Below are 22951 nucleotides of genomic sequence, written 5' to 3'. Positions count from 1 at the left end.
CTAATGCTTTCCACTCAGCAGATCGTTCAGAAACAGCCTTATCAGTCCGCCGATTTGTCCCAGTTATTACACAGTTTAAATGATGTCCCTATCACAATTTATGGCGCCAATATTTTATTTAGAAATAAAGGTGCATTTTTTCAATTTGCGTCCATCACTATTTACAAGCTTATAATTTAAAGGAATACTGTAGGGGGGTCAGGGGAAAATGAGTTGAACTTACCCTGGGCGTCTAACAGTCCCCCGCAGACATCCTGTGTTGGTGCAGCCACTCACCGATGCTCCGGCCCCGCCTCCGGTTCACTTCTGGAATTTCAGACTTTAAAGTCTGAAAACCACTGCGCCTGCGTTGCCGTGTCCTCGATCCCGCTGATGTCATCAAGAGCGCACAGCGCAGGCCCAGTATGGTCTGTGCCTGCGCAGTACACTCCTGGTGACATCAGCGGGAGCGAGGACACGGGCGTGCAGGCGCAGTGGTTTTCTGACTTTAAAGTCAGAAATTCCAGAAGTGAACCAGAGGCGGGGCCGGAGCATCGGTGAGTGGCTGCGCCAACACAGGATGTCTGCGGGGGACCATTAGAAGCCCCGGGTAAGTTCAGCTCATTTTCCCCCGACCCCCTACAGTATCCCTTTAAAATAGTATAATAATATACTCTCTTGACATGCATATTTAAAAAGTTCAGACCCTTCGGTAATTATTTATGTCGTTTTTGTTTTTTTACTGTAATTTTTTTTTTTTTTTTATAAAAAAATGTATTTGGGTAATTTTTGGTGTGGGAGGGAAACATCTAATTTTAAATGTAAAATAATGTAATTGTTTAATATAAAATGTATGTGGGTGTAGTTTACTATGTGGCCACAAGATGGCCACAGTCAAAAAAGTCCTGGATGCGAATGATCTCGCATCCAGGAACTAGAATGAGGACGAGAATTTTATTTTTTTTGACAGAAAGACGGCAGTCTCTGATGAGAGATCGTCGTTTTTTCTTCGGAAGACTTAGATTGGTGAATGGGAACTATATTCCCATTCACTGATCAGGGGGCTAGCGGCAGGTGCACGCTCGGAAGCGTGCGCAGTCGCACGCACCGCGCACCAGCAGCAACAGAGCCTATCTGGACGAACATCCTCGTCCAGATAGGCTGAACTGGTTAAAGTGGACCCAAATTAAAAATACAAGATTTCAGAAATAAAATCTATTTTCTAACTTATAATAATAAATAGCAGCCTTTTTTCAGCTGCATGCTGACAAATATAAAATATTTTACATTTATTGGAGGAATCCCTCCCTTCCTGTCGTATTGCCGGGACAGAATATAGCAGACTGGTGGAGGAGATAAAAAACAAAAACAAAACACAGGCTGCTACTGATGATGTCACAGGGGAGGTGATCTCAGCATGTGTGAGATTTCACATAGAGGACACTCCCTGTGAGGGAGGGTAGCTGATGACAAACACACCCATGATCTAAAACCTCCTACTAAGCTCAGAAGTAATGACTGCCACCTGTATAACCCTAATTATGAACAGAAAAGGGTGAAAAGCATGCAATGAAATGCTCATAGGCTTGAAGGAGTGTTTATTTATCTTTGTATGTGTCAGAGTGGTGCAACTAAATATTTTGAATTTAAAAAATGTTTGGTTTGGGGCCGCTTTAACCCAGTGTTTGCAATACAGGCTATTGTCCAGGGAATCCTGAGCCCACCAGCATTTACCATGAATGAACCAGTGGATCAAGTGGAATGCTGAGTTAATAAAAGTACTGAATTTCCTTCCAGGGACTTGAATTTCCCATAAAGAATATTTTTAGTTTACTTGAACAGACCCACACAAAGCCCTGACAGGAAATGAGCTACCAATGGCACTCTTGATCAGTACCGCAGCGAGAACAGTTGGGTTGCAGTGCAAGCAAGATTAAAGAACAAAAAAAGGAGAATACAAGTTACAAAGCAACAAAGAAGACAAAAGGATCTGTGAAGGTTCACAGATATTTTAAAGAAAAAGACAGACGAAAGCTTTAATAAAAGCGACGTCCCTGCAAGAAGATATGGGGAAATGCAGGGATGTAGTTACTTGTCCCGGATGAGGGGAAGTGGTTAAAGTGGTCTGAAATTCTGACAAAACATTCAATAAAAATGTGTTTTTCTATTTTTTATTACTCATAGAGTTATCATATGTGCTTTTGAGCACAAGTAATATTGTCTGTCTACAAATTACAAGTTTCCAAAGTAGTTTATCTTGCCCTGAAAGCTGTCATTGCATTTTATTCCAGCTGCTTTTTTATATATATTAAAATCTTCTAGTCTAGTGAGCTGTTCTGAACTGTGTGTATGCCTGAAGTACAAAGAGCTTCTCAGAGAGTGTTTTCAGTTGTTTACACTCAAATGTAACAACATTGGAATGTAAACAAAGATACTGTTATCTCCAGTCTGGATGTGGATTTCAAACTGAATAGCCTCTCCATGGCAGAACAAGGTGCTGTGTTTAACTGTTTCAATTATGTTCTGCTACTAATTTGTTCTTGGTTACAGTTCCTCTTTAACCATCACAACATTAGTACCTGTTAAATGGGCTCTTGGTTTTTCTCCTTCACAATTACAAATGTTCCCTAAAATGGAAAAAAAAGAAAAATCTTAAGATATAAAAATGTATTATGATTTAAATTCAGATTAGCTGACACATAATACAAATAATAACAGGGGTGGCACATGTAAAATTTGACTAGACAGTATGCCTGTGAGTCCGGGTCCACAGTATAAGCACTTTTGTAAGCGCTTGCTGAGCACTTGTTAAAAATTGCTTCTATTCACTTTCATGATAATCGCGGTACAAAATCGCAGCGATCTTGTAAGCTTACAGGGATGGGTGACATAATACAGCCGTGCATCAATTTAGAGTTCATTGTGATAGATTACATATTGTTTTTCAGTAAATAACAGTCTTATTTAAATGTTTGCTCAAATGATGTGTTAGGTCTTATTTTCAGGGGATGTCTTATTTTCCAACAACAATCTGCATTTATTCTTGAACATACAGTAGTTATGTTATCATATTCTGGAACATCATTATAACTCTCCAAACTGAATTCCATCTTGAATTTCTTGTGATTCTATTTCCCTGTTCCATGTCAGCAACCTACACTTACAGAGAGCCCAGCACTTGCCAACCCTAGGGGTGCCTGCTTTCCTTCAAGAAGGGTCTATTCTGTCCTGCTGCATTGCCAATTGATTTTACTTTTGTACATGTCTATCATAGCGGCCTTGACACGACTACATAGGGTCTAAATCACACAACTGAAACATGCAGCTAATCTTGTCAGATTTGTCATAGACATCTGATCTGCATCATTGTTCAGGCCCCATTCACACTAAAGCGTTTTGCCGGTGATTTTGGCAAAACATTCGAACGCTAGCGCTTTTTAAAGCGCTAGTATAATAAAACCCTATGGGCCTGTTCTCACTTGGGCGATTTGCGTTAATCGCCGGTGATTAACGCAAATCGGCAAACATGTAGACTGCACCATTTTCTATTGTGTTTCAGTGCTATAGAAGCGCTAACCGCGATCGCGGAGAAATCACTGCAGTGTCCAGTTATTTTTCCCATGTGAAATCGCAGAAAAATCACTCCCGGTTTTGCACTTTCAAGTGTGAATGGGGCCTCAGCGTCTATTGCTTAAAGGATTAGAGGCAGAGGATCAGCATTATTTAAATTATGAATTATTTAAAAGGAAATACCATGTCAGGGCTAGTTCACACTGGGTGTTTTTTCAGCGTTTTGCTGATCACCACAGGTTCCCTTTAATTAACCCAGCACTTTTGTAATCAGGATTCCAAAATGCTGCTGAAAACGCTTTAGTGGGCCACAGGCCTAGAAGTCTGCTTTTTCCAATATCTGTCAGCGTACACTTGACTCCTCTTGAACAGGAGCCCAGAGATGGATTACCTCCAATGAAGATAGTTTTAGTAAGATAATTCTGGTGGTTGCCATTCTGTTATTCAAGCCCTGACATCAACACAGCGTGAGGAATTCCTAGCACTCTATGCTCCCTCATTCATAATTTCCAAGTGAGTATTTGAGAGGTCAAAAAAGAAGGAAATGAAAGGCTCTGCTATAACATTGTGATGCAACCCAACAAGGCTGACTAGAAATAAATTCCATTTGTCAGTGTAATAAACTCTTCACTTCTCCACTGTTACATTTTAGCTTTAAAAGGAACCTGAAGTGAAAGGTATAAGGTTTACGTATGAGAATGAGACGTATGCCCTCGGATTCCTCACCTCAGTTTATTTCCCTCATAGATGTGACATTTTGGAAATAATTATTCCAGTTATGTACAAAGTGCTTATCTATTTTTAAAGGGACTTAGGAGATGAATGGATACCAAAAATGTCACAGAGATTTCAATAAAATGGATGCTGCATACACACTTGAGATAAGAGTCTCTGGAAAATGAAAGATCACAGACCAATTTTACCCCATTCCATGTAGTATGAGAGCCATACTCTACACAGTCTTTTCTATGGAGCTGAACTCCTCATCAGATAAAATCTTTGCAAGATGCTGCACACAGAGATGCCCGTACACATTCAAAAGATCATTATCTGCAAAAGATCTCTTCCTGCAATAGATCCATTCCTTCAAAATGCATTCATAGTCTATGAGATCTGCAGATCCTCATACACACCTTGTTTAACAGACTTCATCTGCATATCTGGCAATCATCTGCAGATCTGAAAATCCATCCTGGTGGATCTGATCTGCAGATGATCTGCAGTTGATTGCCTGCTAAACAAGGTGTGTATGATGATCTGCAGATCTCATAGACTATGAATGCATTTTGAAGGAATGGATCTATTGCAGGAAGAGATCTTTTGCAGATAATGATCTTTTGAGTGTATACGGGCATCTTTGTGTGCAGCATCTTGCAAAGATGTTATCTGATGGGGAGTGCAGCTCCATAGAATAGACTGTGAAGGTATGGCTCTCATACTACATGGAATGGGGTATAATTGGTCTGTGATCTTGCCTTTTCCAGAGACTTTTATCTCAAGTGTGTATGCAGCATAAGGAGTAGCTAATGAACATTCAGGCCTTAGTGCAATGCTAAGCACTCCTATTTAGTAGAGTTGGGCCGAACCTCCGATTTTAGGTTCGCGAACTTCCGCGGAAGGTTCGGTTCGCGTTAAAGTTCGCGAACCGCAATAGACTTCAATGGGGATGCGAACTTTGAAAAAAAAAATTTATGCTGGCCACAAAAGTGATGGAAAAGATGTTTCAAGGGGTCTAACACCTGGAGGGGGGCATGGCGGAGTGGGATACACGCCAAAAGTCCCCGGGAAAAATCTGGATTTGACGCAAAGCAGCGTTTTAAGGGCAGAAATCATATTGAATGCTAAATGACAGGCCTAAAGTGCTTTAAAACATCTTGCATGTGTATACATCAATCAGGTAGTGTAATTAAGGTACTGCTTCACACTGACACACCAAACTGTTCACTGAACAGAACAGGCATGCAGTGGCGGGTTCACTGAACAGAACAGGTATACAGTGGCGGGTTCACTGAACAGAACAGGTATGCAGTGGCAGGTTCACTGAACAGAACAGGTATACAGTGGCGGGTTCACTGAACAGAACAGGTATACAGTGGCGGGTTCACTGAACAGAACAGGTATGCAGTGGCGGGTTCACTGAACAGAACAGGTATACAGTGGCGGGTTCACTGAACAGAACAGGTATGCAGTGGCGGGTTCACTGAACAGTACAGGTATGCAGTGGCAGGTTCACTGAACAGGTATGCAGTGGTGGGTTCACAGAACAGGTATGCAGTGGTGGGTTCACAGAACAGGTATGCAGTGGTGGGTTCACAGAACAGGTATGCAGTGGTGGGTTCACAGTACAGGTATACAGTGGTGGGTTCACAGAACAGGTATGCAGTCAGGGACAAGCTAAGCCTAACTAATCTTTCCCTATGAGAGACAGTGCAGCAGCTCGCCCTACTCTCACTAATGCAGGCAGGCAGTGGCACACGAGTGACCGTAATGGCAGCCGCTGCCTGCCTTATATAAGGGGGGTGGCGCTCCAGGGGCTAGTGTAGCCTAATTGGCTACACTGGGCCTGCTGACTGTGATGTAGAGGGTCAAAGTTGACCCTCATGGTGCATTATGGGGCGAACCGAACTTCCGCAAAAGTTCGCCTGCGGGACGCGAACCACAGAAGTTCGCATGGAACCGTTCGCAGGCGAACCGTTCGGCCCAACTCTACTATTTAGTGCTGCTCTGTATTGTGCAGTGTATTGTGTATCATACCACATGGAAATATGAACAATGCAATCAAGTTTGGTGAAACATACCTGGATTCATGTAAGGAGAAAGCTGACTCTGAAAAAAAAAGGAAAAATAGCATAAGAGATTACCTTGTACCAACATTATCAAACTACATCAAAAACATTTTACATTTTTCAGGTTGTCATCAGTGCACTACATGATATGGACTGTGGGTTTGGCAAAAAAAACCCCTCATACCTCCTTTTAGAAATGTATAGCAATCCTTTGGTTTTCACATGATATAAATTCTGCTTAATTAGCCTGGAATCACACTCACTTTTACACCTCAGAAATACAAAACACAATGAACTGCAGAAATTATAGTTATATCCATGGCCAGTGTTACTCCAACATATGGTTTTTTTTTTTTTTATTATAAATATTTATATTTTGGACCATTTAGTACATGCTCTTTTCCAAATAAAAACAAAAAAAAACAAAAAAAAACAAAACGGCAACAAAAAACAAACAGACAAACCAGGAAAAAAAAAAAAAGACAAAAACAGCCACAGATTAAACAGTGGAGTAATATTCTATTTACACGTAGTAAGCTCTGGATATCTCACTCATAGCAAAAAATAATTATCCCTCATAGGCTATTTCTCTAGGATGGAAAACCATAATCTGTAGAAATTTACGGGGGAATCCGATTGGTCGTCCAATATATCTGTATCATTATTTTCTTCCATTCTTAAATAAAAAGAAATGTTATCCCTCCATTCATTCAAACCAGGCGTAGATATATAACATATGGGTTAGAAGTTACAACCTAATTTTAATTCTTGCAGTGAGATAGAAAAAAATAGCATTCCTGATTCCTGTTAAAAAATAGCATTCCTGTTTATTGATCCATGCTGAAATTCAGCTTGCAATAAAAAATGGCAGAATCACTCAGGCCAAGTGCACACCAAAACCCGCTAGCAGATCCGCAAAATGCTAGCAGATTTTTAAGCGCTTTTTTAGCAGCGGCCGCTATAATTTTTCTGGTGCGTGTACATCCCTGCTTAATTTTTCTGGCTGTGGGTGCAACAACAACACAAGAGGCATGTACATGTGTCAATTCCTCTTCGGGGGGAAGGTGGGGGGGGTGTTACACCCAAGATAATAAAGTCATTGCTTCATTGTGGACAGACCAAATTTGATCAGCTGGACAGTCACTGTTGTTCTATCATTGAGCTACCCCAGCCCGGCGACCTTATGGGCTTGAAAACCGCCGTGGCCTGCACTCTTGCCATGGTGCGCACCAGTCCAGCATGGCCATCACTACACAAACAGCTGTTTGTGGTGCGTTGCACAGTGAGTTTGGTGCATCAGTGTGAAGCAGAACTCTAGTTACACTCCCTGATTGATGTATACACTTGCAGGGTGTCTTAAAGCACTTTAGGCCTGCAATTTAGCATTCAATGTGATTTCTGCCCTTAAAACGCTGCTTTGCGTCAATTCCAGATTTTTCCCCATGACTTTTGGCATCTTTTCCATCACATCCATCGAGTTGAACTCGATGGACATATGTCTTTTTTCAACCAAAATAACTATGTAACTATGTAACTTTTGTGGCCAGCATAAGTGTTTCTAGTTTTTAAAGTTCGCCTCCCCATTGAAGTCTATTGCGGTTTGTGAAAGTTTGCGCAAACCAAACTTTTGCGGAAGTTCGCGAACCTAAAATTTGAGGTTCGGGCTATCTCTAATCTCCCATATAATGTCAGAGGTCACTTTTTTCCTCCCTCATTGAAATGGTCACTCACCCTCACGTACCCTGACGGCAGTCTGTTGTAACATCACAATGGTCGTAAATGGTAGTTGTAAAATAGCATTGCTCAGCAATCTTGCCTGTTGTCTGCATTAAGCGTACAATTAATTAGATTCAAAAAGAAGTCATCACAAAATAAAAAAAAGATAAATGGTTCCAGTTATTAGTCACATAAAACATCTAGTAGTTAATCAGTAGTGTTGTTGCACACACCTGCTTGTCATATGTCATCAGCATATATACTAATCCTAACATTTGTATAGGGCTTTTCTCCTGTTGGACTCAAAGCACTCCAGGGCTCCAGCAACTAAAGCGACCCATACACCTAACGATTTTCCCGCCGATATACACCAGGTTCGATCACTGTGATCGAATCTGCTGTGAAATCGTTGCGCAAACGCTGACAGAACGATCGATTTCCGTCCGAAATCAATCGTTCCCGACGATTTCCGTAGTTCCATCCATGCAGAAGATTTTGCTCGATCGCCGGCGGGTCCGGAGTGCGTCGATAGCGGCGTTCGAATGCCAGACGACTGACGCAATACAGCGGCAATACATTACCTGATCCGGCCCCCGCTCTCCTCTTCTCTGCGCTGGGCTCCAAGTCCGTCTGGCTTCACTGAACTTCCTGTCCCGGCAGGAAGTTGAAACAGTAGAGCGCCCTCTACTGTTTAAACTTCCCCCACACAGGAAGTTCAGTGAAGCTGGAGCCCTGGAACCAAGTGCGGAGAAGAGGCGAGCGGGGACTCGTGCCCGGCCGGATCAGGTAATGTATGCAGGGGGGGGGCTGCGTCAGCTTCACAGATTGTGATCGGTTTCATACTGAAATCGATTGACAATCTGTTTGCAGTAAAGGCAGCCATACGATTCCTCTCTGATCAGATTCGATCAGAGAGGGATCTATTTGTTGGTCGATCTGATGGCAAATCGACCAGTGTATGGCCACCTTAAGGGTGTGCTCAAGGTCTGCAGCCACTAAGAGTGCGCTCAAGGGGCCAACCTGCAGTGTTAGGAAGTCTTGTCCAAGGACTCCTTACTGAATAGGTACTGACCCTAGCCAAGATTCAAACCCTGGTCTCGTGTGTCAAAGGCATGCCAGAGTCAGAGTCCCCACATCATCAATTAGCGTTTCCCTTTAAAAAAAACATGATGCCACATGCCTCATTTACCCTAAAACATTTTTTTAAAGCAATCTAAAGGCCACTTCCGGTTTTCTACCTGGATATCCGAATCCGGGCGGATATCTGCGATACTGGGTTCGGATATCCGATTCGGAGTCCAAAAGTTCAAACTCGGATATTCGATTCAGATCGGATTTCTGGGTATCCGGATCCGAATTCAATTTGGATTTTGAAAAGGGGTATCCAAGCAGCACTGATCGCTAACTTTCAATTTCAAGTCAAATCTTTTTTAAACTTAAAAATTTCTGTACACTGTAGATTATGTTAGTCTTTTGAAGATATGCCATATTACAGAGCAGGCATGGTCGGAATTGCCCATTTCCGGCACAATTCCGCATTCCGTCATATAGAAATTCCGTTACCGATCCATTCCGACGGTATACCTGGGTAATTCCGCTTAAGTCGGAATTCCGCCCGAAAAATTTTAAAATTCTCTCTCATTCTCTCTCATTCTCCTCCTCCTCCTCCTCCTCCTATCCATCCATCCATCCATCCAAGTAGGGAATTGCAGATTTTCAAAACAGCTTATATACCATAGCTGGGATTTGAACCCAGAACCTAGTGTGTAGTAGGTATGTGTCTTAACCTCTAGACCATGACCCACACTACATGTTAAAGCTGGCGGTAGCATAAACCATACTTCCATTATGATCAATTCGATAGAAAAAGTAGCATGATTAAGGATTTGTACTTTTTGAAAAGCATGCCTATATACCATAGCTGGGATTTGAACCAAGGACCTAGTGTATAGTAGGTATCTGTCTTAACCTCTAGACCATGACCCACACTACATGTTAAAGCTGGCGGTAGCATAAACCATACTTCCATTATGATCAATTCGATAGAAAAAGTAGCATGATTAAGGATTTGTACTTTTTGAAAAGCATGCCTATATACCATAGCTGGGATTTGAACCCAGAACCTAGTGTGTAGTAGGTATGTGTCTTAACCTCTAGACCATGACCCACACTACATGCTAAAGCTGGCGGTAGCATAAACCATACTTCCATTATGATCAATTCGATAGAAAAAGTAGCATGATTAAGGATTTGTACTTTTTGAAAAGCATGCCTATATACCATAGCTGGGATTTGAACCAAGGACCTAGTGTATAGTAGGTATCTGTCTTAACCTCTAGACCATGACCCACACTACATGTTAAAGCTGGCGGTAGCATAAACCATACTTCCATTATGATCAATTCGATAGAAAAAGTAGCATGATTAAGGATTTGTACTTTTTGAAAAGCATGCCTATATACCATAGCTGGGATTTGAACCAAGGACCTAGTGTATAGTAGGTATCTGTCTTAACCTCTAGACCATGACCCACACTACATGTTAAAGCTGGCGGTAGCATAAACCATACTTCCATTATGATCAATTCGATAGAAAAAGTAGCATGATTAAGGATTTGTACTTTTTGAAAAGCATGCCTATATACCATAGCTGGGATTTGAACCCAGAACCTAGTGTGTAGTAGGTATGTGTCTTAACCTCTAGACCATGACCCACACTACATGTTAAAGCTGGCGGTAGCATAAACCATACTTCCATTATGATCAATTCGATAGAAAAAGTAGCATGATTAAGGATTTGTACTTTTTGAAAAGCATGCCTATATACCATAGCTGGGATTTGAACCAAGGACCTAGTGTATAGTAGGTATCTGTCTTAACCTCTAGACCATGACCCACACTACATGCTAAAGCTGGCGGTAGCATAAACCATACTTCCATTATGATCAATTCGATAGAAAAAGTAGCATGATTAAGGATTTGTACTTTTTGAAAAGCATGCCTATATACCATAGCTGGGATTTGAACCAAGGACCTAGTGTATAGTAGGTATCTGTCTTAACCTCTAGACCATGACCCACACTACATGTTAAAGCTGGCGGTAGCATAAACCATACTTCCATTATGATCAATTCGATAGAAAAAGTAGCATGATTAAGGATTTGTACTTTTTGAAAAGCATGCCTATATACCATAGCTGGGATTTGAACCAAGGACCTAGTGTATAGTAGGTATCTGTCTTAACCTCTAGACCATGACCCACACTACATGCTAAAGCTGGCGGTAGCATAAACCATACTTCCATTATGATCAATTCGATAGAAAAAGTAGCATGATTAAGGATTTGTACTTTTTGAAAAGCATGCCTATATACCATAGCTGGGATTTGAACCAAGGACCTAGTGTATAGTAGGTATCTGTCTTAACCTCTAGACCATGACCCACACTACATGCTAAAGCTGGCGGTAGCATAAACCATACTTCCATTATGATCAATTCGATAGAAAAAGTAGCATGATTAAGGATTTGTACTTTTTGAAAAGCATGCCTATATACCATAGCTGGGATTTGAACCAAGGACCTAGTGTATAGTAGGTATCTGTCTTAACCTCTAGACCATGACCCACACTACATGCTAAAGCTGGCGGTAGCATAAACCATACTTCCATTATGATCAATTCGATAGAAAAAGTAGCATGATTAAGGATTTGTACTTTTTGAAAAGCATGCCTATATACCATAGCTGGGATTTGAACCAAGGACCTAGTGTATAGTAGGTATCTGTCTTAAACTCTAGACCATGACCCACACTACATGTTAAAGCTGGCGGTAGCATAAACCATACTTCCATTATGATCAATTCGATAGAAAAAGTAGCATGATTAAGGATTTGTACTTTTTGAAAAGCATGCCTATATACCATAGCTGGGATTTGAACCAAGGACCTAGTGTATAGTAGGTATCTGTCTTAACCTCTAGACCATGACCCACACTACATGTTAAAGCTGGCGGTAGCATAAACCATACTTCCATTATGATCAATTCGATAGAAAAAGTAGCATGATTAAGGATTTGTACTTTTTGAAAAGCATGCCTATATACCATAGCTGGGATTTGAACCCAGAACCTAGTGTGTAGTAGGTATGTGTCTTAACCTCTAGACCATGACCCACACTACATGTTAAAGCTGGCGGTAGCATAAACCATACTTCCATTATGATCAATTCGATAGAAAAAGTAGCATGATTAAGGATTTGTACTTTTTGAAAAGCATGCCTATATACCATAGCTGGGATTTGAACCAAGGACCTAGTGTATAGTAAGTATCTGTCTTAACCTCTAGACCATGACCCACACTACATGCTAAAGCTGGCGGTAGCATAAACCATACTTCCATTATGATCAATTCGATAGAAAAAGTAGCATGATTAAGGATTTGTACTTTTTGAAAAGCATGCCTATATACCATAGCTGGGATTTGAACCAAGGACCTAGTGTATAGTAGGTATCTGTCTTAACCTCTAGACCATGACCCACACTACATGTTAAAGCTGGCGGTAGCATAAACCATACTTCCATTATGATCAATTCGATAGAAAAAGTAGCATGATTAAGGATTTGTACTTTTTGAAAAGCATGCCTATATACCATAGCTGGGATTTGAACCAAGGACCTAGTGTATAGTAGGTATCTGTCTTAACCTCTAGACCATGACCCACACTACATGCTAAAGCTGGCGGTAGCATAAACCATACTTCCATTATGATCAATTCGATAGAAAAAGTAGCATGATTAAGGATTTGTACTTTTTGAAAAGCATGCCTATATACCATAGCTGGGATTTGAACCAAGGACCTAGTGTATAGTAGGTATCTGTCTTAACCTCTAGACCATGACCCACACTACATGCTAAAGCTGGCGGTAGCATAAACCATACTTCCATTATGATCAATTCGATAGAAAAAGTAGCATGATTAAGGATTTGTACTTTTTGAAAAGCATGCCTATATACCATAGCTGGGATTTGAACCAAGGACCTAGTGTATAGTAGGTATCTGTCTTAACCTCTAGACCATGACCCACACTACATGCTAAAGCTGGCGGTAGCATAAACCATACTTCCATTATGATCAATTCGATAGAAAAAGTAGCATGATTAAGGATTTGTACTTTTTGAAAAGCATGCCTATATACCATAGCTGGGATTTGAACCAAGGACCTAGTGTATAGTAGGTATCTGTCTTAACCTCTAGACCATGACCCACACTACATGCTAAAGCTGGCGGTAGCATAAACCATACTTCCATTATGATCAATTCGATAGAAAAAGTAGCATGATTAAGGATTTGTACTTTTTGAAAAGCATGCCTATATACCATAGCTGGGATTTGAACCAAGGACCTAGTGTATAGTAGGTATCTGTCTTAACCTCTAGACCATGACCCACACTACATGCTAAAGCTGGCGGTAGCATAAACCATACTTCCATTATGATCAATTCGATAGAAAAAGTAGCATGATTAAGGATTTGTACTTTTTGAAAAGCATGCCTATATACCATAGCTGGGATTTGAACCAAGGACCTAGTGTATAGTAGGTATCTGTCTTAACCTCTAGACCATGACCCACACTACATGCTAAAGCTGGCGGTAGCATAAACCATACTTCCATTATGATCAATTCGATAGAAAAAGTAGCATGATTAAGGATTTGTACTTTTTGAAAAGCATGCCTATATACCATAGCTGGGATTTGAACCAAGGACCTAGTGTATAGTAGGTATCTGTCTTAACCTCTAGACCATGACCCACACTACGTGCTAAAGCTGGCGGTAGCATAAACCATACTTCCATTATGATCAATTCGATAGAAAAAGTAGCATGATTAAGGATTTGTACTTTTTGAAAAGCATGCCTATATACCATAGCTGGGATTTGAACCAAGGACCTAGTGTATTGTAGGTATCTGTCTTAACCTCTAGACCATGACCCACACTACATGCTAAAGCTGGCGGTAGCATAAACCATACTTCCATTATGATCAATTCGATAGAAAAAGTAGCATGATTAAGGATTTGTACTTTTTGAAAAGCATGCCTATATACCATAGCTGGGATTTGAACCAAGGACCTAGTGTGTAGTAGGTATCTGTCTTAACCTCTAGACCATGACCCACACTGCATAGTAGTAGGTACCTGTCTTACCCACTAGTAAGGGAGAGGCTGCAGCCTCAGGGCGCAGTGTAGGAGGGGGTGCACAATTCATTCAGCTGTCATTCCCAATTGTGTTTGAAGCAGAAAGAAATAAGAAAAGGTGATACATGGCAGCGACTGCAAGCCAGATAAGTAGAGATTAAGGTGTTGGGGGTGGGGGGGGGGCCTGGGGCACCTCTTAGTGTAATAGCAATCAGTGTGTAACAGCTGGGGTGGGAGGGATGGGGGGGCGCACTTTGCTGTCTCAGCCTTGGGTGCTGAAGGACCTTGTCCCACCTCTGACCACACTACATGCTAAAGCCTGGCCCTGAGTGTGGTTGATGGTCTAGAGCAGTGGTCCTCAAACTAAGGCCCGCAGGCCGAATGTGGCCCCCTAAGGCTTTCTTACCGGCCCCCCACACAGAAAATGTATTGCTTATAAATGCAGTCAGCTACATCTTTAAATATTGGTGGTCCACATATGGAATAGCAGTGCAGCACCCCCCATCCACATGGAAGCCAGAAAGTACAAATCCTTAATCATGCTACTTTTTCTATCGAATTGATCATAATGGAAGTATGGTTTATGCTACCGCCAGCTTTAGCATGTAGTGTGGGTCATGGTCTAGAGGTTAAGACAGATACCTACTATACACTAGGTCCTTGGTTCAAATCCCAGCTATGGTATATAGGCATGCTTTTCAAAAAGTACAAATCCTTAATCATGCTACTTTTTCTATCGAATTGATCATAATGGAAGTATGGTTTATGCTACCGCCAGCTTTAGCATGTAGTGTGGGTCATGGTCTAGAGGTTAAGACACATACCTACTACACACTAGGTTCTGGGTTCAAATCCCAGCTATGGTATATAAGCTGTTTTGAAAATCTGCAATTCCCTACTGCATGATATAGATAGATAGATAGATGAGGAGAGAGAGATTTTTTTGTGGTATTCTGGAAAATTCCGTCGGAATTATAACATTTCCGCGGAATTCCGTTTGAGAGGTATAGGAATTCCGATTGATTACCGGAATCGGAATTAACCTAATTCCGGCCGGAATCACGGAATTTATAATTCCGCGGAATTTTCCGAGCATCCCTATTACAGAGTATTAAACTACACCATGGTTTTGTAATCAACTTAGCTAACATGAATATATGTATATAATGCTTTGGTATATAACATCTGAAATATTTTATTTTTTCATAAATATGAAGGCCTGTTTCCACAGAGACATGCTGCTGCACTTATGGGTCTGCGAGTACGCAGACGAATACCATCAGCTGTGCAATGCAAGCGATTCGGCCAGCGGGGCCATTGTTCCCAATGGCAGTTTCTCCGCACGATTTGCCTGCGGGGAAACCCTGTAGATTCGGCACAGAAACCACGCAAGTGGAAACGGGCCCTGAAAGAAAAAATATTATGAAAAAAATGTATTTTTTATTTTGCCTAGGAATTAATATGAAAAATGAGGTCACAGTGGAAGTTTCGGCTGTGAAGCAGGAAGTGTCAGGAGGATGGAGTGCAACATGAGGTAAGGGAGGTAACTTAACCCTCTCTGCCATGGCCCCATCCTTGCACACATGCAGGTACAGTTTTGCTTCTTGATAAACTGTGCTCACTGCTCACTCATCCCTAGTAATGAGAGAATTAAATACATTAATTGTGCTCACTTTCCAAGTTTGATTTACTCAATACAGGTCTGTGGAAGAGTGTCATGGCTGAAATAAAAGCTTCTGAAAAAAATGTCCAAGATCACCAAGCTGGGAAAGTTTGTAAAATTATATCTAAAGAGTCTAAACAGTAGACGGACAGGTCATGTTCAAACAGAGGCAATTTAAAGCTATTGTTATTGTACCCAGGAGTAGTCCACTAACAATGATAAAAGTGTCTAATACACTTGGGAATTTAAAAGAGTGCCTGGTCAATGCTCAAGGATCTAAATGCCTCTCTTGAATTGGTTAAAGCGGTTCCGAGATAAAAAAAACTAACTATAACAAGTAACTTGTCTATATATCTTATCTAAAGTTTAGATAGTTTACACAGCAAATCTAGCTGCAAACACCTTCAATAGAATATGATTATTTATTCCTGTGATACAATGACAGCAGCCATGTTGTTTGTAAACAATACAAACAGGCAAGCTTATCTGCATCTTCTGTGAAAAAAACGAATCCCCCCCTCCTCCTCCCTCCTCCCCTCTGCCTCTGAAAGGAGGAGGGGGAGGCTAGTAATACTTCCCCCTCCTCCTGCCCAGACTGAACTCCCATGAGCCCTTGCTACTGCCAAGGCTCTCTGAAAAACTGTGGGTTAGGCTTGTTTAGTTTATAAGGAATTAGAGTATTAAAACAAAAAAGTATTTGGCTTTAGGAATGCCCTATAAACAATAGGAAAGGAACACAATTATGCAATGAGTAAAAGTTCATCTTGGATCCACTTTAAAGCCAGAGTCCACCAAAGAAGAGTAAAGAACAATGGATGCAACGAGAAAGCCACTAACACTGAAAAAGAACATTGTGGCCTGCTTTCAGATTGTTAAAGAGACTCTGTAACAAAATTTTCAGCCTTATTTCTTCTACCCTATAAGTTCCTATACCTGTTCTAATGTGGTCTGTCTTACTGCAGCCTTTCCTAGTTGCACAGTGGCTGTATTATCTCTGTTATATAATCTAATCTTCTTTCCTCTGACAGCTTTGTCAAGCTCAGGCACTCAGGCAGGAATGTGCTGGTCTGCTTATGATAGGATAGAAGCTATACACACCCTCTCCAAACCCCATCCAGGCTCTGTATGAGTCACAGACTGAGCTCCTATCAGCCTATCACACTCTAGTTAGCAGCCACGTCTTTTGTTTGTAAACACTGCCTAAAACTGACAATTACAAGCCAGGATCGCAGCAAGGAGTGGCAGAAACAGCACAGAGGGGCCCAGGAGAACATAATAAATAGAATGGTATGCTTTTTATTGTAAGAATTTTAGAGTACAGATTCTCTTTAAAGATCATGTGGATAAGCAAAAAAAAAAAAAAAAAACACAGCTTAAAAAATGTTTTGTGAATGAATTAGGCGGCCCCTTTTACACTTGCTGGTAAAACCTACGTTGTGTTACCCTATTTTTCTGCAAGGGAAGTCTATGGAGACTTTCACAATTATTGCAGTCCATTGTGGTGTGGTGAAGGTATCCAATCTGATGCAAGGGCTGTAGCATGTTACCATCGCACTTAACGCATGGAGCATGGGATAATGCAAGTCTATGGGTGATACACATAAACGATGGAGAGCGCTGCGTCAGGGTTGCATGTGTGGACAGACAGGAATCCCAGTGGCGTACTTTCTGCCCATCAGGGATTATGTCACTGAACATGGGGCGGGGCTATGTATATGACCCTGTTGGCACACTCTGCTGCAGGATCATATGATTGACATTTTTTGCGTTGCGATGCAATGTGGCAGGAGCATTGCATCGCAAAACACAAAAAAATATGTGTAAAACCGTCCTTAAACAAAATAAAAATGTTTTTGTTTTAATGGAAAGTAACGTTTTTGATGAAAGCCAAGCAATAGATTCTGGCTTGATAATCGTATTCCAAATGTAAAGCATGCTGGTAGCAGTATCATATTTTAGGCCTTTGGATCAGGATATTTGTCAGTGCTGTTGGAATAATAAAGTTAGAACTATACAAGCAAATTCTTCTGAACGAAAATACCTGGGTATCCTCCAATGAACTGAAATTCAAGTTTTAACATTTTAGCCCGCTGATATTTTTCACCTTATGGACTAGAGGAATTTTCCCATTTCAGCGCTCCTCCCTTTCATTCCCCAATAACTTTATCACTACTTATCACAAAGAAATGATCTATACCTTGTTTTTTCCACCCCTAATTAGGCTTTCTTTGGGTTGGACATAATGTTAAGAATTATTTTATTCTACATGCATTTTAATGGAAATTATTAAGAAAAAAAATGGAAAAAATCCTTATTTCTCAGTTTTCGGCCAATATAGTTTTAAAATACCACATGCTACCGTAATTAAAATCCCCACATTTTATTTGCCCATCTGTCCCAATTATTGCAACGTTAAAATTATATCCCTAGTATAATGTATGTTGACAATATTTTATTTGGAAATAAAGGTACATTTGTTCAGTTTTACATCCATCGCTAATTTTTAGCCCATACATTTATAATAATATGCCCTCTTGACATACATATTATAATTTTTTTATTCTCTAAAGTCAGTAGGTGTAATTTTACTATTTGGTCACAAGATGTGCCCGCTGAGCAAATCCTATTAGCGTATAAGTACGCTACATAGGAAACAATGTCAATCAAGAGAGGTAAAAGAGATGATACTGGCACTCAATCGACTGGAAACAGCAGCTGGAATCTGATCACCATTCAACCGTGCTCGTACTTCATAGATACATCGATTTCCCCACAGTAGAACAGCAGCAATTCCGGCACAGGTTGCAGTAAATCAAAATTCTTTTATTCCAGCAGGTACATGCAAAACAATAGGAGTAGAAAAGTGGTCGGCCTGACAGCCGTTTCACGGGTTCCCCCGCTTCTTCAGAGGCACAAAAGACCTCTGAAGAAGCGGGGGAACCCGTGAAACGGCTGTCAGGCCGACCACTTTTCTACTCCTATTGTTTTGCATGTACCTGCTGGAATAAAAGAATTTTGATTTACTGCAACCTGTGCCGGAATTGCTGCTGTTCTACTGTGGGGAATAGGAAACAATGTGTTGCTACATTGTAACTAGGGAAGTGACGCAGGCTTCAATGGGTGGCCTGCTATCACGGGTGGCCTGCAGGGAGATTAATGAATGGGAACTTTGTTCCCATTCATAAATCTAATGATCGGCGTCGTACAAGGGCGGAAATCAGCAGCAGAAGAAAAACAAAAACAGTGTTTATTCTCGGCGGACATGTACAGATTGGCACAGGGGACTTTCGTCCCCTGCAGCCAATCCCCCCTGCTACCAGCAACATCGCGATCGCGGGCATTTGCCCGCACGATCGCCCGCAAAGCACCCCAAACTGCAGAGATGTGACTTAGCACGTCCCTGCAGCTGTAGCAGCTGCCGCTGCGGACGTGAGGCTCACGTCCACGCGGCATAAATGTTTATGTGAGCCATGCTAAAGACAATGGCCACAATCCAATTAACTTTTTTCTCCTCATTTTTTTCTCATAGGTGATATTTTTAAACTTATAAATAAAATGCCTTTGAAGCCACCAGTATGCAAGAAAACACTCAAAATCATTTTGACAGTACATTTTTACCTACAGGTACATTTTGGTACTTTTTCAATTGCAGAGTGCTAAAAAGTTATTTTAAACAGAGTGTGACTGTTGGGGGTGATAAGAACACCGTACAAAAAGAAAAAGCACAGAGATAACAGGAACCCAAATAGTGCAGTATGTCACAGCAATTGGTAATGAAAGGTTGGTAGGCAAGAAATACTCATGAAGGTGGGTTGCAGAGTGGCAACCAATCACTGAAGGCAGATGGAGATGCACAAACTTCACTCGGGTTTCCAGACAGAGCTGGAGGTGGTCACACTCTTGTAACAAAACAATGACCAGATGCGGGCTAGTAAAAAAGGGCGCACAGGGATAGTGGACAAAAAGGGCGCCGCCATAGACTGCAATGCAAAATATCGGCTATTCAGCGCCCGACAGGAAAAAGGGCGCCCGAGAAATAGCGGTTACAGGGATCGTGTTAACAAAAGTTTTCGTTTACAGAATAAGGTTTATAACAAATATCGTTTACAAGTTCGTTTTGAGTTTGTGTTATACTTATTTCTTCGTTTTTACATTTCGCTTATATCAGTTTTTACTTATTTTTTCGTTTAAAAATTTCGCTTACAAAAGTGTAACAACTAAATTTTCGTTTACACTTCTTTGATCATTTAAAAATTTGTTTTCATATGTATAATGCGTAAATACCGTTTTCAACCTTATTGTATTAGAAATACATCGCTTTTGGTATTAACTTTGTTTTTACACTTATAATGCGTTGATTATAGTTACTAAAATATCGCTTTTAATATTACTGTTATTTTAAGGTTGTTTTTATACTTATAATGCGTTGATTATAGTTACTAAAATATCGCTTTTAATGTTACTGTTATTTTAAGATTTCTAATGCTTGTAAGGCTATCTATTGTATTTTATATATTTATATATACTTTTCTCTATTTATAATATTAATATATACGTGATTTTAAGGCTATTTTAAAGCTATTTATTCTATTACAAATATATACATTATTTTATTCATGTTATTTGTAGAGAAGTATTTTAACGATTAAATGTATTATTGTATATATGTGTTTAGGGTGTTTGTGCGGTGGGGATGGTTAGGTTTAGGCATTAACAGGGGGGTCTAGGGGTTAGGGATAAGTACAGGGAGGGTTAGGTATAGTTACAGTATAATATACGCAATCAGGGGGTGGTTAGGGTTAGGCACCACCAGGGGGGTCTTAGGGTTAGGCACCACCAGGGGGGTCTTAGGGTTAGGCACCAACCGGGGGGGTCTTAGGGTTAGGCACCACCAGGGGGTCTTAGGGTTAGGCACCACCAGGGGGGGGGGGTCTTAGGGTTAGGCACCACCAGGGGGGTCTTAGGGTTAGGCACCAACCGGGGGGGGGGTCCTTAGGGTTAGGCACCACCAGGGGGGTCTCTTAGGGTTAGGCACCACCAGGGGGGTCTTAGGGTTAGGCACCACCAGGGGGGTCTTAGGGTTAGGCACCACCAGGGAGGTCTTAGGGTTAGGCACCACCAGGGGGGTCTAGGGGTTAGGGATAGGTACAGGGAGGGCTCTGTGTGAGAGTAAGGTTAGGTATAGTTACAGCACAATATATGTAATATATACAATTTATTAAATTATATATATTTAAACAAAGTGGGGTCTAGGGGTTAGGGATAGGGATAGGGAGAGATCTGTGTGAGCCTACAGTTTGGTATAATTACAGTAAAATATCTGTAAAACCTACCATTGCATTGCTATGCTTAATACAAGTGTAAATATCGTTTTTCTTATAGACGATATTTGACGTTTCTTTTCAGAATTCGTTTGTTGGTATAGACGGTATTTTGCCATTTCATTTCTGTTTATTTAACCTATTTAGCACTACATTTTCGTTTACAACCCCTTAAAAGAAAAATATGTTTTTGCATTAAAACTTAAAATTACGGCTATATCCCGTGCCCTTTTTTCTAGGCGCCCTTTTTTGATACACGCGACCAGATGACCCTGGATGATGATGAAGAGCCACTAGGGTTCAGAGGGGGTGAATCATAGGAGGGTAAAGGCACAGAACAGGGGAACGTGGCTCCCTGGTGTAGTAAAACTACATTAAGGCAATAAAATAGAAAAAAGTGAGGGTGCTTACCTCGATAGACAAATTCATATATTGAATACATTTTAATTATGCACTAGCAACGCGTTTCGTGGGTACCTGCCCACTTCCTCAGGCCAAATACAAGTGCCAGAGTGTGCTAATAGCCACAACAAGTGAAGCGCCTTTGGAAATAGAATGACCAGAATAAATAGTGACCAGCTTGAGAAAACCCAGATTGCTGCAAGATATTAATTGCGTACAACTGATTGCTATGGTTAACCTCCCTTTGCACTCATAAAATATGATTGTTAAACTAGAACAGTTCCTGAAAATCCTATTGTGTTAGATATGATTTTACAGTTTGGGAATGTGCCATGCCTTTAGGAAAATGTTACTCCGCTGCGCCAGGATACAGAATCTGAAAATCAAGATGCCCAATTTAAAATTAGGCTTGTACTACTGATAAAGGGTTGTAAAAAAAATAATGGTAATAAGCTTTCCTTATGTAGGTTACCTCATCCAGTTACATATGTTTTGGTTTCCATATACAAATAAATATAATTCTACATTAGTAATGACTAGGGATGATCAAGAAGATGCCAATATTTCTGAGTTGATGCACATTTGTATGCAAATAGATGCAACTTCAAAATGAACCAATCAATTTAAACCTGGGTTTAAATTGATTGGTCCATCTTCAAACTGCATATATCTACATACAATTTTGCATAGATTTACATCAACTTGGACATATTTGTATCTCATTAATCATACCTAGTAATGCCCTTCCAGCATCCATCATCATAGCAGAGAATAGATAAACTGGCCAGTAGTAATGTTCCCAGAGATGCACAAAATGCTAAAATAATAGCTTAACGTGAACACGAATATAAACAATTGTATTTATGCTCACACACACACACACGCACGCACGCACGCACGCACGCACGCACGCACGCACGCACGCACGCACGCACACACACACACACACACACACACACACACACACACACACACACACACACTCTTCATGGTTTTATTTTATATTTAAACATTTACAAACTAGTTGAATGTTTTGTTGCCTCTGCTTAGTGCCAACCTTATAAGTGTTCCAGAGTTATAAAATGGTCAATAGTTCATGTATTTTACCTCCCCCTGCTCTCAGGGGTTGTGTTCTGCCAGGAAAACTTTTATGGCTGTAATTTTCTTATCAGTAATGTTTACTGTATTGCCGACAAGGTACTAACAAGACAGAAGCGATCACTTCCATGCCTAGAAATTCATTCTTTCAGGCAGCAAAATAAAACAAGTAAAACACCTGGTTATTAATGTTTTGCACTGTACATACAAGTTTATCTCATCAT

The 22951-nt window shown here is 40.7% G+C and overlaps 1 protein-coding gene across 1 annotated transcript in view; it reads right to left on the bottom strand.

The window, feature by feature from the left end:
• TNFSF15 (TNF superfamily member 15) overlaps window positions 1–22951 on the bottom strand; it is a 37829-nt gene that overhangs the window by 1722 nt on the left and 13156 nt on the right. Inside the window, exons 2-3 of the mRNA XM_068249715.1 lie at window positions 6348–6375; window positions 2559–2606 (exon numbers count right to left, since the gene is read on the bottom strand). Of these exons, the coding sequence (XP_068105816.1) occupies window positions 2559–2606; window positions 6348–6375 (76 nt within the window). The remainder of the gene's footprint in view (window positions 1–2558; window positions 2607–6347; window positions 6376–22951) is intronic.

This window comes from Hyperolius riggenbachi, chromosome 8, assembly GCF_040937935.1.
Source record: "Hyperolius riggenbachi isolate aHypRig1 chromosome 8, aHypRig1.pri, whole genome shotgun sequence".
Taxonomy (NCBI): Eukaryota; Metazoa; Chordata; class Amphibia; order Anura; family Hyperoliidae; genus Hyperolius; species Hyperolius riggenbachi.
Note: the sequence above shows the minus strand (reverse complement) of the source record. Positions and strands in the feature narration are given on the sequence as shown.